The following is a 23522-nucleotide window of genomic DNA, read 5'->3' as shown; positions in this document are numbered from 1 at the left end:
TTACAATAGCAAAATATTTTTTTTTTTATTTAACTATCCCGTGCATCGCACGGGTTAGCGACTAGTGTTCTTTATAAAAACAAGTATTATAAACACCATTTTTACTACTAACAAACTTAACAATAGCTTTTTTTAAAAAAAAATACAATAAAAAAAAAATCAGATATATAACTTGCAAAACAAAATATAACATGTAATGTGACAAATACAGTAAAACATATATGTGTATATATGTGTGTGTGTGCGGTATACACCCATGGGCCCATCACCCATGGCCCAAGGTCGAACGACCTATGAAGACTGGCCCATTACTTATGAGTCCAGTTGGTACCGATGCACTGCAGGATGACTGAGGACAATTTTTGGCCCCGATGCTGCTATTGCTCGACTGTATTTTGGAACTCTTTGGTAGTGCCTTGGAAAGTATCGCCGCCAAGCACCATCCGACGTCTAATGCTAGTTCCAATGTTCCAATTTCTGTTTCCAAAGCAGGCCAACTCCCATCCGGAATAATCAAAACGGGACCCATCCGCACAAAAATCGTTAGAAAATAATCATTGCCGACCCATTATGGAGAGACTATAAATAGGAAGAAAACAGAAGAAATGGGGTTGGACGATAGAGGGTAAAAGAAGAGAGAATAGAGAGAGAGAGAGAGTAAGTGAGGAAACCAAGGAGTAAGAGTGTTCGGCAAGGGGAGTTCGATTATCATTGTGGACCTTAATCTATCTTGAGGGACTACCCATTGTAAGATATCCATAAACCCACGACAATAAGTAAATTGTAAGCCCATCATACAGTTGGCCTATTAGTTGCGAATTGGGCGGCACAATATATATATATATATATATATATATATTAATAGGTGCGGTGCAAATTTTTTTTTTTTTTTTTTTTAATTTTTTGAAGAGAGAACCATAGGTGTACTGCTGTTTTTGCACCTTCATCACGACTAGTGGTGCAATGACCACATTTGTGGTCAATTTTAGTAGATTTACGTATTGTCATGTTGATGAAGTGGTTTTTTGTTCAAACCTAACTTTGTGTATTATTTAAACTAGCTTGTAACTATATGCATATGCATGAATATACTTAAAAATATACATTAAGATGCATAGTATAATTCTTACATATATAATTTAAATATTATTGATAATCATTCATATATATATATATATTTTAACTCTTTAAAAAGTATTGTAAGAATATTATTAGGTAAAAAAATGTAAATTGTCCATTTTTTTATATTCATTAATTATAAACTCTTTAGTTTTTGTACGCAATAATTCACTTAGATGGACATTTATAATGTGGTCCCACATTTGACTCCAAAATTAAAAAATATAACTCTCTAAAAATAAATAATTTAAGACACATGACACAAAATTGAACTTTAATTGTAGAATCTAATTAAATTTTCACTAAACTTTGCCTATAAAAATATATATAAATAAATCACCTAACAAATTTAAAAAGTTAAAATAATACATGGATATATATATATATATATATATATATATTTTCATGGATATTTTTTTCAACCGCGGCATACTAAGTTTGAGAACCGGTGAACCTTTTTTTTCCATAATAAATGCCTTGCAAGTTGAGAAAAGTGCTTTTGTGGAGGTAATTCATCACATTCTCGATATGATTCCGTCTTGTGGAGGCATCGACGAAATTGATTAAAGATATATTTTCCACAAAGCAAGTAATTGGGTTGACAAAAATGTTGGAGAGGCACTAGATGTGACTTGTGAGCAAGTTTCATTAGACCTTTGTAGATATTTATTTAGTCTTTAGACCAAGTAAACATCATAATGAACTACTCCTATGACATTTAACACAAAGAATATAAAAACGTCCTACTAAAAAATATATATATAAAAATGAAGACAGTTGGTGAAATGAAATGCTTCAGTTACTCCTTTACGTACCTTTTGGTATTTGTCATTAAAATACGTTTTCCTTCTACAGGATATAGACTTCCTTTAAAGGTAAAGCATAATAAAATATTTAGTGGCACAGGGACGAAGAAAGGGACAAAGGGTACGTATGAATTCTTTCTGGCCGGTAGATTTTAAGTCTCAATCCCAAAGCCTTTGTCCAATTCCCACCCTATTGTGCACATGCCTACAAACCAAGTCCGAGTCCCCCTCAAGAATAAGGACATCATCAAGGATTTTAAATTTTGACACACAAATCACACGACTCGATTGACATAAAAATGGTATTGTAGTCTCTCTCTCTCTCTCTCACACGCACAAGACGTTTGACATTAACTTTTTGAGAAAAGTATTATATGAAGAATTACTTAACTACGTTGACAGGCCAATTTGGGTGATTGCAGTTATGATCAAATGATGCCTTCATTCCTTATTTTGTGGATTAAAAAAAAATCCACCAAATATAAACTGAGATCTGTATATTAGTTGGGTTGGGTTAGATTTAAACTTTACAGTAATTTATATTAATTATAAAAATCAACAAAATTCAATTTATGACGATGGGGTTGAATCGTCACGCTAAAATGACAAATTAGGAAGGAGAACTACAGATGATTGCATTTTGAAACATATAATCTGAAATTAAAAAATATCTATATATTTATATGTAGTATTTCACATCTCCTATGTATTTTTAGGACTTAGTCCTAGGCTAATGTCAGTATCATTGTTGTTTTAAAGATGTGAATAACATTTGATGATGCTGTAAAATCACCAGTGAGCTACACAATCCACGCTCGCTCAAACTAACAACCTGCAAGAAGAAATAAGTGATCTCGCCGAGGGCACCGATGTGGTGTCGGCCAAATACCCTCCGACGGTCAAGTTATAATTGTTCTTAACTCTAGAGTGCTAGAGAGAGTAAACCATGCGTACCTTAATTTGTGAGGGTATTGGGGCTTTTATAGTAATAGGTTGACCTCTTCTACTTGATGTAGAAGTCTTTTCCTTATAGGAATCCTCTTGAGTAATCCCAAACGTGATGGACAAGACATTTCCTTATAAAGTGGATTTTCCATTAACGCGCATATCTTCCGAAATGCTCTTTGCGCTAGGTTTTTGATTTCCTTGGAGACTCTACGTGCGCAACAAGAACCTGGAATCACTCTAGGCCCTGGGCTCAACTGTTGCCAGCCCATGGGCGAGGATCCGTCAGGCCCAATGTGGTGAAAGCCCATCATGCTAAATTTTGCCCCTTCAACATTCATCACAAAATTAATAAATAAATAAAATGTCAAGGAATTGCAGAAGTAGTCAATTAGACAAATACTCTCTTCATTAGAGGATTGATTCAATAAACTTAGTTTTGTCTTAATCTGCCACACTGATTAGTTAGTATGTGCCCCATTTATTCCATTAAGCAGGCCTAATTGAACACCTTCAATATTGCTCGATCCAATGGGCCAGGTCTGTCCAGTTGTAGCAAATTTCAAATTGGGCCCGTGGGAGTTATAGTTATTTGTTAGTTGTTGTACAGTTGTGCCTTCTTATTTTATTTTATTTTTTTTGTTAAAGGGTTGTACCTATTCATCTTCAATAATTCTTCATCACAACATATTTTACCCTTTTCTTGTTATTTTTTATATTAGTTGCCTACTTGCCTTATCCGACTTTCAGTCAAGTTAATATAAGTATACAAATAGACACTCAACTAGATTACAATAGAACATAAATATTCATCTTTAAACTTCAAAGTTGCCAACCAATACATGCTTAATATTTCTAGGATAAGGATAAATAATTTCATTCTATGCCTCATTTCAAGGAGAAATCAAGTTACAAGCTCCAATAATAAGAGGTGAGGCATTAGTTACTTTTAAGCTATACTCCAAAAGAATTAGATACACGAATTTGAGATTTATATTTATAAAAAAAATTGGATTTAGAATAATTACTCACAACTAAAACTTTTTTTTTTCATTTTTCATTCTTTTCTTTTATCAAGCATGTGCTTATATTGTTATTACCCTTCTTTCTGCAAAAGAGCTCGTCCTCTAGAGTCCAAACAATGCTTACCCTTTTGGGGTCATATGATTGGCCTTTTAAATTTCTTAATTAACTGTGTAGTCCTCAGATTTCTTATTCTTATTATTGCATCATTCTCTCAATTTCATTTATTTATTTTTTTTTAAAGTAACTAGATCTAATATGAATTGACCATTAGAACATATATATATATATATATATATATATAACTTAGTCATGTAAAACAAGTAATTTCTGCCAAGCCTTTATCCTTTTTGTAGGTTCATTAGGGTTGTCATTGATTACAACATCTAAGTTCTCTTGGTAGGAATTTGATATCTTTATTTCCATCTTCACAACTCATTTTTCTCAGGGAATCGTGAATTCGTGATGTCTTTCTATGGGATTGCAAGGTCGTCGAATTCCACATTTTGTGATTGCTTAAGCCTTGAATCCAACATTTAGCCTTTGGTTAAAGTATACTTCACATTTAAGGACTAGGTAGAGAATTAAAAAGGCAAAATATAGTAATGTCCGATTAGACAAGTTATAGAGTCAACAACTCAACATGTCAATGAATTATGTCGGAAACCTTTTATTAGTCACTTGCATAAATGTTGCATCTGTGAAAGAATTGGTCTCTAGCCAATTTTCTCACTTGCTTAATATATACATCAAAAGACACCACACCTAGTTCAACTGCCTTATCCAATGCATATATCAAGTCCTCTATTGCCCCGTCAGCAGCCAAGGAATCAAGCATCAAGTTGGACACCTTGCCAACAGCTTCAAATGCATCATCAATATCATCATCCTCTCCATCAGCTGTGACAACAGCAGCTTTTGGTTCATGAACTCTCAACCAGTTCATTAGCACATCAGCTTCCTCAGTCAACTCCTTCACTTTTCCTTTCAAGGTCGATCTTTCATGGTCAAGCTCAAAAAATATACTTCTAGCAATATCAACCCTCTTGTTCATTACAGCTTGCAAATTTGATAGCTCCTCTATTTCTTCCTCATTCTTGGCTGCTAAGGCCACTATGTCATAGTGAATGGCACCAGTGACTCTGTCTAGAGCCTCCATTTTTGATACAACAGACGGATGGGTGAAGCTAGAACTAGGTGAAGCACAGAACAAGGGATGGTCAATTGCAAAGAGTTTGACAAGGTTGTGCACAAGGCCAGTGAGGTTGCACTTTGGATGTTGCCAGGTTAGGAGGTATGCAGATTTGGTGGCACCAGAAGGGTCCACAAATGGATGGTTTGGATGAATTTTGGACGTGGGGTTTGGTGTCACAAAAACTACAGGAGCCATGTAAGGATAATTTTCATGAAGCCAGATGGTGATTGCTATCAGAGGTGAGGAATGGGACACAAAAAGATAGCCATTTGCATTTAGAAGGTTCACAGTGGTGCCATCATTGTGATTGAAGGTATCAATTGAAGGGTTGAGAGTGGGATAATCTTGAAGTAGTGAAGTCAGGTGCTTTTGGATGATCCATTTTTGTTCAGGGTCTGAATATGATAGAGCATGTGAGGTGGTGCAAGAAAGTGCAGAATCAATGAATTGGATTGAAGATGGTATTACCATTTTGAGAGAGAGAGAGAGAGAGAGAACTTTGGATGGCCAAAGATGAAATTTTGGTGTTATCAAACCACAATGTTAGCTTAAATCTTTTGTGATCTCATATGCGATCACTACGTAGAAAAAAGACCAATTCTTGTTCTTATCTAAATTTATAACAATATAAAAAGACCATAAGGTTGGAGTCAATTATTGAAAAGTGATCAACAGGTTTTTAGTTGCTTGGAAGCCAAGTACTTTGGTGACCTGAGGAGGTTTCCTGCTTCCTCTCCCATTCAACGTCATTGCGACCGCGTTAAAAATTCATAAAATTCAATATTTTTAGAAGTTTCTTGCTGCATCTTCTTTTTAATTTTTAATACTATTTTTCTATAATTCATGAAAAGGATTTATTACAATAGCTAGTTATGGTAATGGGCGGTGCAGAATGGAGAATATTCTAAGCATGTGGGTTGAAATTTGGTGAGCCTTTTAATGATTCCTTCCTTACTAGCATTTTGTAGACTAAAAAAAGTATATGACTTGGCAAAGCGTTTTCATCTAGACTTGACTTGGGACATAACATCACTGTAGCCTTGCCTGCTCCGGTTGTTGAGTAGCTCTGACATAGTCCAACCAAAATGGTGCACTAATTAAAAACTATCGCTTGGAAGCATATCAATGAAGATATGAATACTTGGGCAGATTGAGATCCATATAGTAAGGTCAGCCTTATTTGTAAGAGTTTTCATAGAGAATAATAATATCATAGTATTTTTGTTCACTCGAACCCTGGTGTCAACAAAAAAAAAAAATAAGAACACTTGCATGCTAGTTCATTTATGTAGGAATAGTGACAAGATATTTGTATATTGGTGTAAAACGTTTAGTTTTTTTTTTAATTTAATTTTTTATTATAGAGAATTTGGTGTAAAATGCTTATCATTTTTTGTTGGCAAACAACAATGAAAATGAAAATAGATTAGATACAAATAAGTCTGTTATAAACAAGCTCAGCTTTATCAAAAGTCAGTAAATTCTCTATCATAAGCGGTGGGCTATCAAAGCCAGTTCATCACCACACTAATTCACCTCCCTGAAGATGTGTTGGACTGTCGATTAGTGGAATTTCCTCTAACAGGATCTTGCAGTCATTGAGCAAAGACTCCATCATAAGATTCTATGAAATTGTTGGTAAACAATTAAACAATAAGCTCAGCATATAGTTTCACACGCAAAGAGTTAATCCAACGTGTGGTTGCTAGAATAAGCCCATCCTTTACAGCCCATAATTCTGCCATGCGACCAGATTTTATGCCTAAAGATCTTGCATATCTCGAAATCCATTGTCCATTCTCATTTCGTATCAGCCCACCTCCTCCTGCCAGGCCCGGGCGTAAAATGTTTAGTACTGTATAGACAGGACCTATATATGGAGAAGCCAGAATAACAAGCTAGTAGTAAAATAAAGTAGAAACTACAAATTAGAAATACAATAACAGTACGGTAGGCCCAAGATATGGAATGGGCCTCCAAATACCATTAAAAATTAGATGCAATGGATGGTGGAGCAAGTATTCAGCCCAAAAGAAAGTTGCCGTGGAACATGCATTTAGACCAACTGGTGACGCAAGTAACAAAGCAGATACAGGTCCAAATAAAATGATCATTTTATGGATTCTTAAAGCACGGCCCTTGCTTTGATAGACTTGTGTATAATGGTCTAACATATAAGCAGGCCTAAAATCCCATGGATTCTTAAATCAAAATTCATCCTTCGATTCTTATGAATCTTACACTCAACCAAACAAATGGCAAATGCTGAAATGCAAATGCTAGATTTCTTTGTAATTCCTCAGATTCAAAGGTTCTTTTTTTTTTTTTTTTTTTTTTGAGAAAGAGATTCAAAGGTTCTTATATTGATGTTAGAATAATTTTTAAGTTATTAAATTTTTTTTTTTTTTTTTTAATCATCTTTGGTCGCGGCTCCGTTATTTTCAAGCAAAAGAGTTAATTTCCTTTAAAGCAAAATGCTTGATCTGACTTTATAGTATACCGAGAGCTCAAATCTTTATTTGATTTGTAAAGTGTGAACTGCCTTCAGAAAAAATATAAAATACTAGAAAGAAAAATTAAAATAGAAGTAGAAAGAAAGAGTAGTAATATTAATAACGGGAGGGTAGGTAATGTTGCATGTCTCTTTGGGTCAAGGGGGTTGATTCTTTGCTTCTTTAAAAATATTGCAGACCAAACTTTTGCAGTTTTGCCTAACAAGCAAAAGAGAGTTTCAAGTTCTCCAATGCAATGATCGTTTTATTTTTCTTCTTGTTGGAGCATCTTCCTTGGACTTTTAGCATGTTGAAGAGATGGTATGCCGTGCCTTTTTTTAAGGCATAATATTCTTTTGTTGTAGGTGAGTCGTGACCAATACTTTTTAGTAAACCCTTCTCTATTTGAATTTAATGCTTAAATTTTTGGCAATCACAACCACAATTTCATTATTTACGGCTATAGAATATATATTACTAAACAAGTTTTGTGTCGGTAGGGCATGTGTTCTTTTTACACAGCCATCAGCTCAATATGAACATTTATTGTCTTTGTTTGCCAAACCTTCTAATTTCATACAATATATATATAGCAGAAACGGAAAATAATTATATATCTTTGTTTTATGCTCTTTTACCCCTTTTTCGTCAAGAGTTTGGCAAAGGCATGGGGTCCGACTAAGGCGAGGCCCAAAACTAGGATGAAAGGGCCTATTGGCCCACTCAGCCAGCCAAGTGAGCGCTCAGCTCACAATGCTAATTTACAGGGGCAACCCATCTCCTTTGACTCCCAGGAAGGGCCTACCAGGGAAAGCCCATTGGGCCTACATTTGTCTAAGGGGGAGGCCCACTAACTCTGTAATGGGCCCAACTTCCCGAGAGTTGAGGGATTACACGATTGAAATACCCGAGCTTGTTCCTTAACAAATGGAATCAACTAATCGAGAAGTAAAAAATTTCTATGCATTTTCTTAGCTTGACTAACTGAATAGATCTAGCAACAAAACTTAGTTTAAAAAAGTCATTGGATTCAAAATCACATCCCTTCAAGCATTTCCTAAAATGAACCATATTAGTATTTTTAGTGTTGGCTAATTTCATGACTAATTTACTTAATTTTGGCTTTTGTACTTTATAATATGAATGGTTGTAACGAGGATTAAAGACTGAAGTTTCTATTCCCTATGCAAGATGGAGATCTCAATTGAGTAAGATCCAAAACTCGGTCATGCGAGAACGATGATCCAAACAGAAACTACGATTGATCAAGATCCTATTATGGAAATTTTATAATTTGCTTCTAATGCTGTGTTTATAACCACCTCAAGTCCAAACCCTATTTGTATTTAAATCAACCAAATGAATAACATAATACATTTTCTAGTTAATTATTATGCATGACAAACTCGATTTGAGCAGATCTATCTATGAGAATTTATTCTAAAATTATTTCATATATTCAGTCAATTATACCTTTCTCTTATATGAAGGCACGTATAAAATTTACATATAGAACTTACCTTTATGCTAAAGTAAGGTGTAAATGTAATACACCGAATGCACAGAATAATTTGTACCACATTTCAAACCAGACCTATGCGTAGAGTAGTGTCGGATTATGCAAGATAGTGAGATAGGCATGATATCATGGATTGATTTCAGTTACAATTTGATAAAAATTGGCATCAGCCACAGAAGATTGAACAGATCCACTTCATCAAAACGATAAATTAACAGTGACCACAAAAAAAAAAAAAAAAAGAAGCACAGAAACTTTTTCTCAATTCAAAAGGAATCCACTTCTGACAAGTCCTCAACCTCTCGCAGTGTTAAGACATAACCATCTGACCATACGTTAAATGTGGTCCCAAAAATATTTGTGATAGGACATGCATGGTCATTCAAGGTACAATAGGTCATGTGTTTGGATCATCACACATGAAACGAAACTCTCGTGTCCTATGCACCGACGGAGAAAGAAATAAAAGAAAAACATTAAAAAATAAAATAAGGCATTGAAAGTCACAATTCACAGGAGAGAATCCCATTTTTCCTTCCTCTTCTTTGTTTCTAAGATTCTTAGATACATAGTAATCTTAGTATTTCGACTGCTATAATTGGTCCCTCTGCTACTGGATCGTCAGGGTCTTGTTCCAATCAAACAATACACAGTGTGATTAGTAATTCCATGACTGGACCCATAACATTAACTTGGTATTGTTACATCCACCCACGACCCTTGGAAGGGTAAGAGAGTATTTTTCTTTTTTTTTTCTCTTGCACAGTATATTCTTAAAGCTTTTAACCAGAAATTAATTACTGTTCGCGCCGAGTAGGTACACAAATGGGTAAAGCGCTGGCCTACGAAATTCTTTCAAAGTACAGGTAGCAAGACTCAAACTAGAGAGCACGCCCAATACAAGCACCTTAAGACCGAGAACCCAACCAACTTGGCCAACCCCTGGATTGAAGTACATATATTATTGTGTATAGAATTTTACATGGGATGCCTTTAATATAGCTACATTGAATAGGACAAAGTTAACAACAATGGTAACTTGGAAGTACAATAGTATAATATTAGTGTCGTCATGGTGTGTACTACTATAAGGTTAATTCAGTATACTGATAAACTGAATCAGGATAACTATGCGTTGAACCTTGGACTCTAGGGCCAAGTGTACTCTAATAACTCCAATCTTGAATAGGTAATTACTTAGTCCATACAAACTTGTTACCATAAACTTTTGCTTTAACTTCTTTTTTAGCCAGGCAAAAAATAGTCCAAATCTAAACTTTTGGGAAAACAAAGAAAAAGCTGTTTAAGAATTAACCTCCTTTGTGAAGCAAAAAACCCAAATTTTACTGTTTTGGGCCAGCTTTACCCAATCCAACCCAAACTTGTGTATTAAGGAATTTTTAATTTGGGAAGCTTCTACAAAGAAAAACGCGACTCAACCCCTAGCACCAGATTTCTTTGGTGTTTGTTGACGTAAATATTTAAGACATTGAAGTTCTGATTCAATTCATATAGTCACCAAAAACCAGATTTCATTCATTGACACTAAATTTTTTTCCCCCTGGCAATCAGTACATTGATGATAATATGGCACTTTTTCTTGCCTTGTATTTTTGAGCTTTAGCCAACCCAGAAGAGATATTAATATGGAAACATTTAACATTACATTGGAATGCTTTAAATTTTTCTATTTACTTTATAATGTTAAATGTAATTACTTTAGGACAAAATCATTGGCATCTGCAACAGGCATAATGGCTTGGCCTTCCGAGACAACAGAATCCCAATGGCAATTGAGCAGTCCACTAAGTTAAAAGCTGACTACTTTAGAAAAAGCCACCATAAATTTTAACACATGCTTCATAACAAGCTTTATACTTATACAGTGTTATAGTTAACTGACTTGGTAAAACTTTTTCATTCCTATTTTATATCTTATGGAACATGTGACTCTACACATGAAAAACTTTTTAATTAAACACATTTCATAGACTTGTATTGTGCAGGGAGTGCAGAGAGTCAGAGACAACCAAATTAAGTTCCATGAATTAACTTTAGAAAAGAGATTCTGTTGTCTTATACTCTCTATTCATCTGAACATTACTTGCATTATAAACTGATCTAGAATTTTTTTTTTTTGGTTTCCAATGATCTAGAAATTTGATTTAAGTTACATTTGATGTGTAACTTTTGTCACCACTTACTCGATAACATTCTAGTGTGTGTATGTAAATATGGGAAACCAAAATGAACCAATGCATGAAACTTCAATTGGGATATAGAATATACGCATTTAATCTCGATTCTTTATTAATGTGCCTTAAAAGTATTATATGCATTGGGAAATAAGAGACTGCTTAACAAGTCAGTCAAGTATTTGCTGCGAGCATGTGAAGCGACCAAAAGAAGACGCTGCCTAAAACTCTTTATTCAAAAAGGAGTGCAAGTAAAACAAAAAAAAAATATCCACGTGTGTTACTCAGAGTCATAGACAAAGTCTCACTCACAATTTGTTTTTCTGGGGTGCAAGGTTTGGATAAACTCTAAAAATTAAGAAGCCTCTTCACGCAATTGCTCCAAATTAAGAAAGAATCATGTTTACCTTGTAAACTCGGCAAATATTTGTATATCCAAATCATATACGCAAGATTAATACTTTAATTAACTATACCGCAGAAAAAGCCACCTAGAGAGAGAGAGTTAATTAAAGTAGGTAGGCGTCCCATTCAAAAAGTAATACGTCAATCTCATGCTTCCTTGTAGCTTAACGTCTTTCCTAATATAATATCATAAAGATGATGACCACTGGGTTTAATTTAGAGAGTAATTAAAGTAAATGGATAGGAAAAGCTACCAGGATTATAAAATATTATCTGTTTCCAAAAATCACTAATAAATATTGCAAAATGCAATGATTGTAATGTGACTTAAAAAAAAAAACTGTACTTCAACAAGAGAAACATAAAGTAATACAATAAAAACATAGCAAAAGCATCTAAATTGCAATTTCCAAGATACAATGTGGGCCCGTTATAGTACGACGCCCATAAACGACAAATGTGATGCATGTTAGCAACAAATAATAAGAATTATGTGGGTGCTGCGCAGGTGAGGAGTAATGGATTTGAACAAAACAAAGTTACAACAATTTCTAAATTTCAAGAGCAACGGCATTCTCTATGTGACCCACTAAGCAGATTAAATTTTGAGTCCCAAGCTCCACCTCTGGGAAAATGCCACCGTTGCTTCCAATGAAACATTTTCACTTTCGGTGGTCATGAGTCAGTACTCAGTGCTATTTCATTTCTAAATTGAAAATGGGCCTTTGTAAGACTTATCTTGTCACTTCAATAAAAACTAACTTATCTCTAGGCAGTAGGTGGCACTGTTGTTCAAATGTGTTCATGTTCACAAAGGAGGAACTTACTTTTGTAACATAATTCTATAAACTTGGTCGAATTTTTATTTTTATATTTGTAAACTTGTTAAATGTTAAAATTGATATTTAAAAGTTATTGATGTAATAGGTTAACCTTATATAAATTTTTTATGAAACTAATTACTTTTTCTAATAATTTATTGACATTAGAAAAACAAAATTGAAAGATTGAGCTAGAATTATAAACAAATCGAGCCGAACTAAGTATTTAATTTTATTTTGAACACAAATGGTGTTCGAGTTTATAACCAAACAACACTACATATTCAAGTTTTATTTCATTATTTTGTTGAATAAATTTAGTTTATTTGTTTTTCAAAAAAAAAAAAAATATATATATATATATATTCACGAGTTACTTAGTGGACTTATTCTTTTTTATTCTTCACTCATTAATGAATTTTTACTATAGATAAAATGATTTTATTATCAATGGATAAATTCACAATAAAGTATAAACTAACCTTGTTCTCAAAAATCTCTAATGGATAATAAATGGATAAAATCACAATAAAGTACAAACAAATCTTGTTCTCAATTCCCATTAAATAAAATTTTTTACTAAAAATAGGTACAAACCATAACCTATTAAAATAAGTAAATAAATAACTAGTACTATTCTTGTACTACACGCAAAATGCATTCCCGTTCTCCAATGTACTCCACTTAAAACAAATTTCAAAGCATTCGAGAGAAAACCAACGGACAGATCCTTTTAACTTTCGCTTCTTTTTATCTAAACCACCGATAAGATTTTCTACTTATTATTCTCACCAACTCTTAGTACAGAGCTAACATGTCATGATCTTATTTGCCAGTGACCACCAACATTGACCATAACGTACAAAAACAGATTAGATCCACCGGTCCAGGACCTAGTCCACACTTCGGCATAGCATTGCTCTTATTGGCCAGTGACCAAAAATTGATTGCAGCACTTTCCATTACTGCCAATGCCAAACCCCAAATCCTCTGTAATTAATAGGAAAAAGAGGGATTCCCAGCCATCTGAAAATTATCCAGCAGCGAAACCCAATTCGGTAGAGAATGAATGATTCACACACACGATTTCAAATAATAAAATATGGATAAATTATCCTCTCTTTTTTTCATTAAAACCTGGTACAAGTTAATTTTTAGTCCCTCAAATTTAAAATTTAGTTTAAAGTTTTTTAATAAAAAAAAATATCAATTTAATTCCTCCAATGTGACTAATAAAACCTGACACCCCATTTTTTAAAGCCAAATTGAATCAACAACGTATTTGAGGATCTAAAATCAACCTAACAAGATATTGAAGAGGCCAAAATCAAAACAAACGCTATAAATTGAAGAAAAAAAATTTAAAAGAACCATAATAGAACTACTAAAAATTACTTTTTATTCGACCTACAAACATAAAATAACACAAAAATAGCATTATTACTAAAAAGATTAAACTCTAATTAGAGACCAAATCTAAACATTTTAATCAGAATTCAAAAGATTTGAGAAATCAAACTTAATCTACTAATAAATTTCAAGAACATAAGTAATTACCCACCAAATAATCAATCAGAGGTATGATTTCTACCCAATAAATAATCAAAGACCCAGAGAAGATTAGAGGGCATGAATTAAAAACTAATTTAATTAAACTTCGCTTAGCCCACCTCTCACGGCGCTCGAGATTGCACGAGTCTGTTCTCTACTCCTTCAAGAAAAGAATATAAAATCAATAATCAGATAAAAAAAATTATTTACATCTTGCACAAAAATATGAAAGTACGAAATTTAACCTTTTTCACAATTCCCTTTGATTTGATTGTTCGTTCATATTCATTGATCCTTTCCTTCTCCAGAAAATTAAAGGAGACAAAAATATACACAAACTTGAAACTTATGGATTCCATTCAAATCAGAATACAGTTACACAATTAGTCCATTACAAATAGAAACTACAAATCAAGAACAAAAATTATGATATTTCTCTAAACTATATTCCTTTTTTTAGCAATTCTGTTTATTGGTATTAGTAATATACTAATATCCGACCCTTGCATTAAAAACAAGCAAGGGATCGAATTACGGAGTTCCATATTAGTAAATCTCTTTAGTAATCAAAACAAAACCAACAAAAAAAATATTAAAAATCAAAATTTCAAGGCGAGTCTTCAATGACCGAAGCCAAACCGGTCACGATTCTCACCCCATGACTCAGTGAATTTTTAGGCTTAGGCTTTATCTCCGGCGGCTTCCACTCTTTCGCTTTCGCTTCCCCTTCTTCTTCGGAGCCTTCGCTCAAAGCAAAAACGTTCTCGCCGCCCTCACCTAATTCAGTCTCCTCCGCCGCCTGACTCAGTTTGAACTCGTTGACGTGGAGAGGCTGTTCGTTCAAGCGCTGAGACCGCGCGTGTGGAGAGAGCCATTTGGAATTGACATACTCGGCTTTCCTCCACGGAGGAATGTGCAAATTTTTCTTTTTCAGGCTTTGCTTTGCTGCCTCCGATGCGATCGCTATGATTCGGCGCAGACGATCGGACTTTCCTACGAAGATGTACGGAAGCGCCTGGACGATCGTCTTGTAGCTCTTGGTTGGTCGTGCAATTTCGAATTCTGATCTGAAATCGATGTCGATCAGATATCTCTCGCCCTCGATTATCACGTCTATGTATTCATATTCCCCTGTTACCATTACAATTTCTTCAAATTAGTATATCACTTATAATAAGTTCCATATTTTTCTCAACAACCAGACAGAAACAACTAATTGTATTTTATTTCCTTTTGTTTCGCTTATTTTTTTTTCTCAGATAACAAACAGAGATACGCACCTAAAACAAACCTAACCTAATCATTTTTCCTTGTTTTTCTCTTCTATTCCGAAAATTTCTCGGTTGCCAAACAAGAAACAAAAGGAAAACGTAGTTTCAAAGCGTAAGGAAGAAAATTGAAGGAAAAAGAATTACCCGCAGGATAGGAGGAACATTTTTCCCAGCGGGATTTACAAATTGAAGCGTCGTATCCAAGAGCCAACAATCCATCAGTGACAACTTTCCTGCAATCCTCATCTTTACTCTTACAGATCTTGTTCTTCTCTACGATCTTCGACGTGTCCGCTAGCAAATTCCTCTCGCACACACTCGCACACGGCACCAATCCCTGCGCACAAATAGAACCATATTTTCAATTACACTTTCTAAGAAAATAACTAGAATTATTTTGAATATTTTCGTTAAAGTTTTTTTGTTTCGACCTTGAGAATTTCACAAGCTTCAGTGGAAGAATAGTTAGAATCGCCGAAAGAGTCCCATTCATCTTCCGAACTGCTATCAATACAGTTCCGGTTAAAGCAGTTGCAGCGGTTACGGCCACACCTGACCGCACCGGATTGCTTCTCGTTGTTGTTGTTGTTATTATTCTCCTCGATGAAGTTCTGTACCATACTGTCCAAGCACACCGAACTCGGCTCAAACTCAGTGGCCACCACCGGCGCCACCACAACCGAGCCATTAAAGCCGTCCTTCAGAAAATGCGGCTCCTCGGCCACTACCTTCTCCGGCGCCGCCGTGGAATTCCTCAGAACGTTCGGGAACTGGAAATCAAAAAACCTCTTCAGCCGAGACTTCGCAATCGGCTTCACTGAGTCGAACCTCATCGTCTCTTCCGGCGTGTTAAAATCGACCGGCTGGATCTTCATTGATAAAGGCATGATCAGCGTGATCAAAAATCACGAGAAAATTCTCAACTCCACCTCCAACCTTCAATTTACCATTTTGTCCTTTTCCACAGAGCCTACCTAAACCTTAACTTCCAACCTAATTCAATTTCTAACCACCACTACTAATATATCATCAAAGACGATCTATCTCGATTCTCCACTCATGGATTTCAAAATTTTGTGGACGAAGAAATCGATGACTTGGCCCAAATTCAAAACTCTTTTATAACCAAAATTCGAGACGCTTAAGCAATGCTAAAACCAATTAATACTACTCTTATATTATATAGTACTACTATATTGCCTCTAATTTGCAAGGCAAAGCGTGGAATAACTTCCAAACTCTGCTAACTAAAAATATAAAGAAAAAGATAAAAGTTGCTTTAGCTTAGGGCTTTCAGAAAATAAAGGCTAGTTTTCACGAAATACGCAACGGCTCGAGAACGTCACGTTTGCACTTTGGTAATTAGGAAAACCACCGCTCGCCGGAACCGCCATTTTTACCGGCTAAAAATCAGTTTTACGGCGATATTATCACCGGTGACAAGACCGAGTAAGTGAGTGTGAGCGTGTTAGAGAGAAAGAGAGTGAACGTTTGAATTGTGCGTGGTTTGGGCTTTTGTGTCTGCGTGAGTGTGAGGTTGCGATAACAATCAGAGTGGATTGGAAGACATGGGCAATTTAAGGGGAAAGGATATTGCTGACATGGCAGATGTTTACACGTGTCAATCCTACGTGGCAGCGCGTTTCTTAGCTGCGATAAGAATTTGTGTAGAGGAATGAACCCGGTGGTCCTTCTCACACGACGCCACGTTATGGGTTTTTTTTTTTTTTTTTTTTGACGATAAGAGATAGAGAGTGATGGAGGTGTTAAATGTCGTAAAATGCCCTTTGCCTTACCCCTGGCTCCAATCTCGTGATACGGAGACTTTTAAAAGTTACGTTAAAAAAAAAAAACCAACTCGTGAGACATGACTAAAGTTAGTTTCACATTATAGTACTTATTTGACGCGAATGGCCTTATCGAAATGGTATTTGAGAAATAAATTGAACCGACATCTTGTCCAGGACGCTAGTGGACAATAAGGGTAGTGTGGTCATTTGGACGCTCCCCTAACTTCCAAGTTTAATGCTCGTTTTTTGTGGGAGGTGGGTGGAAATTGCCTGGGTTAATAAGGTCGTTGAGTGTACGGTTTGACAAAAGTACCCCCGTGTGGACCCCAGCGAAAGGATTCATAAACAGATAAAAGAGTCAATATCGTGTTTGAGAAGGTAGAGAGCAAATGGGTAGTGCCGTCATATTACACTTTTTTGGGTCTCTCAATAGAAATGTCAGTTGGGGAACTGCGATTTCAAACTTCCAAGTAAAAATTTTCTTCGTATTTGGTAGAAAAATGCAGTTGATAAAAAGCAGTGGCGTTGTGGTAATTTGGTGGAAAGTGAAGGAGGTATTTTGGTAGTGGCGGTAGGTCCAAGTTCAATGACAGTTAAGTACTCTTTCTTTGTGAATGTGACTGAGTTGAGAGCGAAACGGGCGCAGGGCAATTTGGGAAAGTGAGATTTTATTTTCCTCTTTTGCGGTAGAGAGGTTTCTGGTGTCACTTAACAATGGCACGCAGCACCATTTTTGACAGGGACGTTATGTCCTTTTGGGGATGATGTGATCAAGACACGTGTCCTGTACGTGGTGAATTGAAACCGTTGGATATTTTACTTTTCGAAAGTGCCCAAGGACAAATTACATTACTTTTTTCAAATTTTAAAATCCCTTGTCCTTCGATGGAAAAGAACCAAAAGATTGTTCAATTTTCAAATTAATATTTCTTTTTCTTTTTTTCATCTAAAGTGATGATGCGCTTTGAATAAAGTTTGAAGGGTTATTTGCTATTTATTTGATTTTTACAAATATATTTCATTAACTATTCTAAAATAAAACTATTTTGTTACATAGTCTCATTTGGAGAGTCAAGTTTCAAAGTACAACTTGAGTGAGTGAGTTCAAACTCATATTTTCATATTTTAAACAATATTACATTCTTTTTTACACACTTTTTTATCCACATATATTTCAAAAAATTTCAAACAACAATTCTCAAACTACTCTACCAAACACCCTCTCGATTTCTATAGAGAAAAGCTTGATTTTTTTTTTTCCCGAGAGGGACAGAGAAAAGCTTGAATTGAGTTTTTCTTTTTTTTTTTTTAAGTTTCTTAGTGAAACTCAAGTTTCAAAGAATCGAGCTCTTTACATTAGAACTCGACTATCAGAAATTCGAGTACCAAATGAGGCTACTTAACAAAATTGTTTGTAAAAATAAAATAAATAAATAAATAATGCCCAAAAATTGAGCAATACTACAAACACAACAATTTTCACAAAATTTCATAATAGCTGAGTTGGTAGGTTATTATTGATTTTTATATAAACTCACTACTGACACTACTTTAATATCTATTATCAATAACTTGCCATCTCAAACAATTGTAAAGTTTTTTGTGTCTTTAGATTCATTGTGAATGATTTAACCCATCTCATAAATACAAGCAAGAAAATGAGCGTTGAACAATGGAGACTTTTTCAAGGTACCTATTAGAATTTATTGTGATCCCCATTCAATTTACCTGCAATCAATTTTCTCTTATTATGAGATTATTCATGGACACTTAGGATTGATATTGCATGATACGATAATGATAATTGAGCATGTGTGTCTTTCCATATATGCGAAGTATGACCTTATTGGTAGGCTTTGGGGGTTTGTAACCAACCTGCGATTTCATGAGTCCGAGTAACCACGTTGGTCATTATGTCTGAGATCAACTTGAATTGTCACGTCATAATTTCTTCCTATCATAAATATAGATAAGAAGGGGGATAAACATAATGGCTTAAATAGTCTGGTAGGATTAAATCTGTGACGTCTGCTTAACTATGATTTAAACCCACGTTTCCTATTCGATGACAAAATATGTTATCAATAAGAATACAAGCCCCATATTTGTAGTTCGTAGTCTACCAAAAAAAAATGTTGGGAAGTAATTGGCTTAAGAAATGAAAGCAAATTTGGAAAGGAAAAGTAAAAAAAATCGATAAACAATTAGGATTTTTAAATTGATGATGGCTTAGTGGTTAAACAATCAACTTGTCATTGAAATCCATCTCAAAGAAGGAGAGAGGGGGGGGGGGGGGGAGACCAAGTGGCCTCCAATGGCATTGCTATAGCATTGGCCTAGGTAGATCACTTCTCTAGCTTGGCAGTCCCAATTAATTATAGCGTTTATCTTTGTCACAATTTTAATGACCTCATGATAAGGGGCTTGGATATCTTAATGCTACATTTGTGGCATAAACTTTGTTAGGGGTGAAATTCTAGATGTTCATGTGTTAAAACTTAATTCTCACAAACGAATGTTACAAGCTCCAAACATTTATTTGAATTTGAAGGTCCTTGCTCGTCCTCTTGGTTGAACTTGTCTATGGAGCTCGAGAATTCATGCTCACGCTTTAAGTGTGAGTCTGTTGTGTTCAGTTACTCACCTCACCCTACGCACTTAAGGACAATTGAGATCGCATTCTTGCAATCGTATCTTACTTATGTTGGCATCGCTTGAATCAACAACCAACAATAGGTCTATGGGAAAACATGGAAAAACAATGAGAGATGAGTTTTTTTATTATTGTTATTATTAACAAATTCAGATAATTAGATAGTTGAGGAGGGGAGATTCAAACCATAAATATCTTTATTAGAAACATCAAGAGATGTCAGTTGCACGTGCACTACAAGGCTTTTGATATTGACAAGTTATTATTGGGAGAGTTTTTTATAATGTAAGGTTTTTTTTTTTTTGTTGAGAAGGTAATGTAAAGTTTATTTGTGAGATTTAGTTGATGATATATATATATATATATATATATATATATACACATACCCCAAACTCCACTTGATGGGCTGGGCTTAGAATGGGGCTCACAATTTACTTATACAGGTGGGCTTAGTGTTTCCAACAAAGGGTAGTTCATGGCCAAGTGACCTAATGGCACCCCTTATCCCCCACAAATTCCCTCTTTTCCCTCATTGAGTAGCATTCCCTCTCTGTGTTGCTCTCTCCCCTAGTTGTCCTAGTTCACTCTCTCTCTTTCTATTTCCTCTTCAGAGTTGCCCACCCCACCTTCTCATTCTATTCTCCTATTTAAAGCTTCAGGTGGGTGGAGGCGTTATGATTATTCCCTAAGCTCACTTGTGTGGGTGGGGTCCAATCTAATTATTCCTAATGAAAGTACGCTCTAATCGAAACAGTGGTAATGGCATTGGAACTAACTCCAGCCTCCAAAAAACTGCTCGGCAGCGATATTCCCTATGGCAATATCGGGCTGCCGAGAACTTGGTTTCCTCGAGCAAGCACACTCCTGACCACGTTAAAGTTGATTGACAGGGGCTTGCTTTTGATATGTTCAAGATAGGATGGGCTCATTATGGTTTTTGGGCTCAGATTGGGCCTTAAAGTGCGTCCGGATCAAGACCTAAGATCCAATGGGAACGGGGTCACATACTGTACCACGAGGCCAGGGCCCAAGGCCCAATGGGCCTGGGGCCCTACCCCGTACAATATATATATATATATATATATATATATATATAACTGCACTAACTCATTAAGTTTGTATTACATTGACCACCGAAAACATTTTTCATCATACTAAATATTGAAAATTGTGAAAAATATTTTTCAATGTTTTATTTTTATTTTTATTTTTTATTATAATTCCATCTCTTTATTTTGGTATCATCTCGGAGAACAAAACAAAATATAATGAATTCAATTGCCCCTCCTTTTTTAAAATATTTCATGGAAAGCAATATAGATATATATGTGTGTGTAGGGGTGATAGGCCCAGAGTACATATCTATGAATATATTAGGTCGGAGGTCCAACCCGAGGACATTAAGTAGTTTGAAGACGGGTAAACACCTTCCTAAGAATCCATGTTGGTAAGATGAGGTCTGATCATGACCATCTGAGAAGGCTGTTTGAAGAGGAATGTTTCCTCGGCTAAGCAAAACTGAGGTCAGAAGGTGTGATATGATACCAGGAGCAATGTCCCTAACAATTCCACTGATAATGTTAAGTATCCAAAAGAAACAGGATAGAGGAAAGCCATAAAATATCTCAAGGGAAAGCTACTACCATTGCATTAAATGCACTGCAGTTATAAGGCTTAATATCACTGTTCAAACATCATTTCCACATAAATGCGGCCAGTTGGTTAGGTGCAGAACATTTAATGTGATGGTAGTAACTTTCTTCTCATATATTTCCTAGTTTATTGTGGACTCTTTTATCTGAAACTTATCCTTAGAAGTATAGTACCCTCTAGCACAGTATTCTCTAGGTGACCTGGCTCTAACCCCCACAACATTTTCCGAGGAAGTTTGGATCCTTGGGAGACAACCTTCGTTCGTCATTACTTGTCCTTGTGCTCGTCCCATTACCCCACATGCTAATCTTACTGTTTGACCCTCCTCGGGCTATCCTACATTCTTGGGCATGGCCCACGGCCCTATACTCCTACTCGGCTCATTTATCCCCACAATGTATAAATGTAATCTTTGACTCTCTAGACTTGTAAAATATAGAAGTTTTTACAAATATCATCAGTAGGCTTTGATACTGAGTATCAATTTAACTTTTAAATTTTCAACATGAACAATTAACAATCATCATTACGTTTATGACAAATAAAATATTCTATCTCTTCAATGAAATGATGTAATCGCGTGATATGTATGAAATTAGTGGCACGTTAAAATGGTTGATGATGTGATAAAAACTATACTCACCCTTGGTAATTAAATTTGTTGCACTTAAATGGAATGCGACCATAAGTTTTTTTGTTTTGTTGATGGAAACAAACATAAGATTTGATTCGTTGCAAATTTAATATTCTTGGATTAATTATCTTAATCAAAAGTTTAATCATTAAGTTAACACTCACATAAAAGTACAAGAGTGATATTTGTATAAACTCCATAATTGGTATTAGTGACTTGGTCAGGCTTCCTAATTGGACAAGCTCAACATCATACCTTTTTTTTCTTTCTAATGCTCCAAAAAATAAAATGTGCCATTATATTGGGATTCATAATGGTAATAAGTTTACTAACATATCAAATACTTATATGACTGAATAACAATTTGTTTCCCTTTAATTATGTATGCATATGTAGCATATACAACTATTAGGACATATGTGATTCACTTGTTAAGAACATATATTACTATTTTATGTAATTGACTTATCATTTGACAAAACGCACTTTACTTGTAATTGAGTAGATCTAAGATGTGTTTAATACTTCAAGAAACATATTGTTCAAGTCTAGTATTAAAGCCATAAAGATTGGACCAAGAAACAAGTGAATAAGAATTATTCATTAAAGCTGGATAGATAACTCAAAACCTGCTCGACAGATAGCTATCTATCGAGATTTAATGAATGAAGCTTGACAAATTCTTGATTGAACGAGGTATCTATTGAGGTTACGGGAATTTAGATTTCCAGATCTGATTTTCGACCTAAGCTTATATATTTGTGTAGGGTTTCTTTTCTCACAACCCTAAACATATATAAGGCTTATTTTAAAGGACATCAGGGTTTCTTTTCTCACAACCCTAAACATATAAAAAGCTTATTTTAGAGAACATCACATAAGAGAATATAAGGAGAACATATGCAAAAGGTGACCGATGCCTTATTCTCCATGAAATAAGCTACTATGTCTTTACGCCTTGGGGTTTTGTAACCAAGTGCTTCTTGATCTTCATTGTTGATGAAGTGAAGAACTTTGCCGCCAACATCTTGTTCTAGTTGGTGTGTTAGTTATGTATTGGAAGTCGTGCATCATTGGTTAGTCACGTACTGGGATCCATGCAAAAAGAGTGGCATTCATATATTGAAGAGTTCAAAGATTCTGAAACGGTAGAAGGTTTCTGCTGTTAGTTCTTCAACGGGGATTGTAGAGTCTAGGGACAAAATTTTTGTACTAGATCTGAAACTTCTTTTTACTATAGTGAATTGCTTTTCGGGAAGGTTTCCCCCCAGATTTTTTACTGTGAAACTTGTTTGTTTCATTGGTTTTCCTAAGTCATCATATCTTGTCTTATTTATTTTTCCGCTGCATGATTTTGACATGATATTGATGTTTGTTTGGTTGTTTTAACAAGATTTATTCATAATAAATCTAATTAACAACTTGGGTTTAAAACTTGTTAATTCTATCA

The 23522-nt window shown here is 35.0% G+C and overlaps 2 protein-coding genes across 4 annotated transcripts; both read right to left on the bottom strand.

Moving 5' to 3' along the window:
* Positions 1–4559: 4559 nt before the first annotated feature.
* LOC115969801 (protein ELC-like) lies at positions 4560–5646 on the bottom strand. The gene has a single exon (XM_031089415.1). It carries the CDS (start codon positions 5557–5559, stop codon positions 4567–4569), a length of 993 nt encoding a protein of 330 aa, XP_030945275.1. The 5' UTR covers positions 5560–5646; the 3' UTR covers positions 4560–4566.
* An 8095-nt stretch (positions 5647–13741) lies between these two features.
* Positions 13742–16905, bottom strand: LOC115969800. 3 transcript variants are annotated; one of them, XM_031089412.1, is made up of 4 exons: positions 15774–16905; positions 15487–15679; positions 14727–15202; positions 13742–14225 (listed from the first exon to the last, which is right to left on the bottom strand). In XM_031089412.1, the coding sequence occupies exons 1-4, from the start codon at positions 16227–16229 to the stop codon at positions 14058–14060; spliced, it is 1293 nt and encodes a 430-aa protein (XP_030945272.1). In that variant the 5' UTR covers positions 16230–16905; the 3' UTR covers positions 13742–14057. The 3 variants fall into 3 exon arrangements, with proteins under 3 accessions (XP_030945272.1, XP_030945274.1, XP_030945273.1); XM_031089414.1 differs by having other exon boundaries at positions 14143–14231; positions 15774–16904; XM_031089413.1 differs by lacking the exon at positions 13742–14225 and having other exon boundaries at positions 14402–15202; positions 15774–16904.
* Between the last annotated feature and the right edge of the window lie 6617 nt (positions 16906–23522).

Source organism: Quercus lobata, chromosome 12 (assembly GCF_001633185.2).
Source record: "Quercus lobata isolate SW786 chromosome 12, ValleyOak3.0 Primary Assembly, whole genome shotgun sequence".
NCBI classification, from domain to species: domain Eukaryota; kingdom Viridiplantae; phylum Streptophyta; class Magnoliopsida; order Fagales; family Fagaceae; genus Quercus; species Quercus lobata.
This window is presented reverse-complemented; position numbering and strand designations above follow the sequence as displayed.

Coding starts and splice junctions, on each gene's coding strand:
- LOC115969801 (XM_031089415.1), bottom strand. CDS start 5,559: ATGGTAATACCATCTTCAATCCAATTCATTGATTCTGCACTTTCTTGC.
- LOC115969800 (XM_031089412.1), bottom strand. CDS start 16,229: ATGCCTTTATCAATGAAGATCCAGCCGGTCGATTTTAACACGCCGGAA. Junction 15,680..15,773: donor AAGCTTGTGAAATTCTCAAG/GTCGAAACAAAA, acceptor ATTTGTGCGCAG/GGATTGGTGCCGTGTGCGAG. Junction 15,203..15,486: donor ATGTTCCTCCTATCCTGCGG/GTAATTCTTTTT, acceptor TAATGGTAACAG/GGGAATATGAATACATAGAC.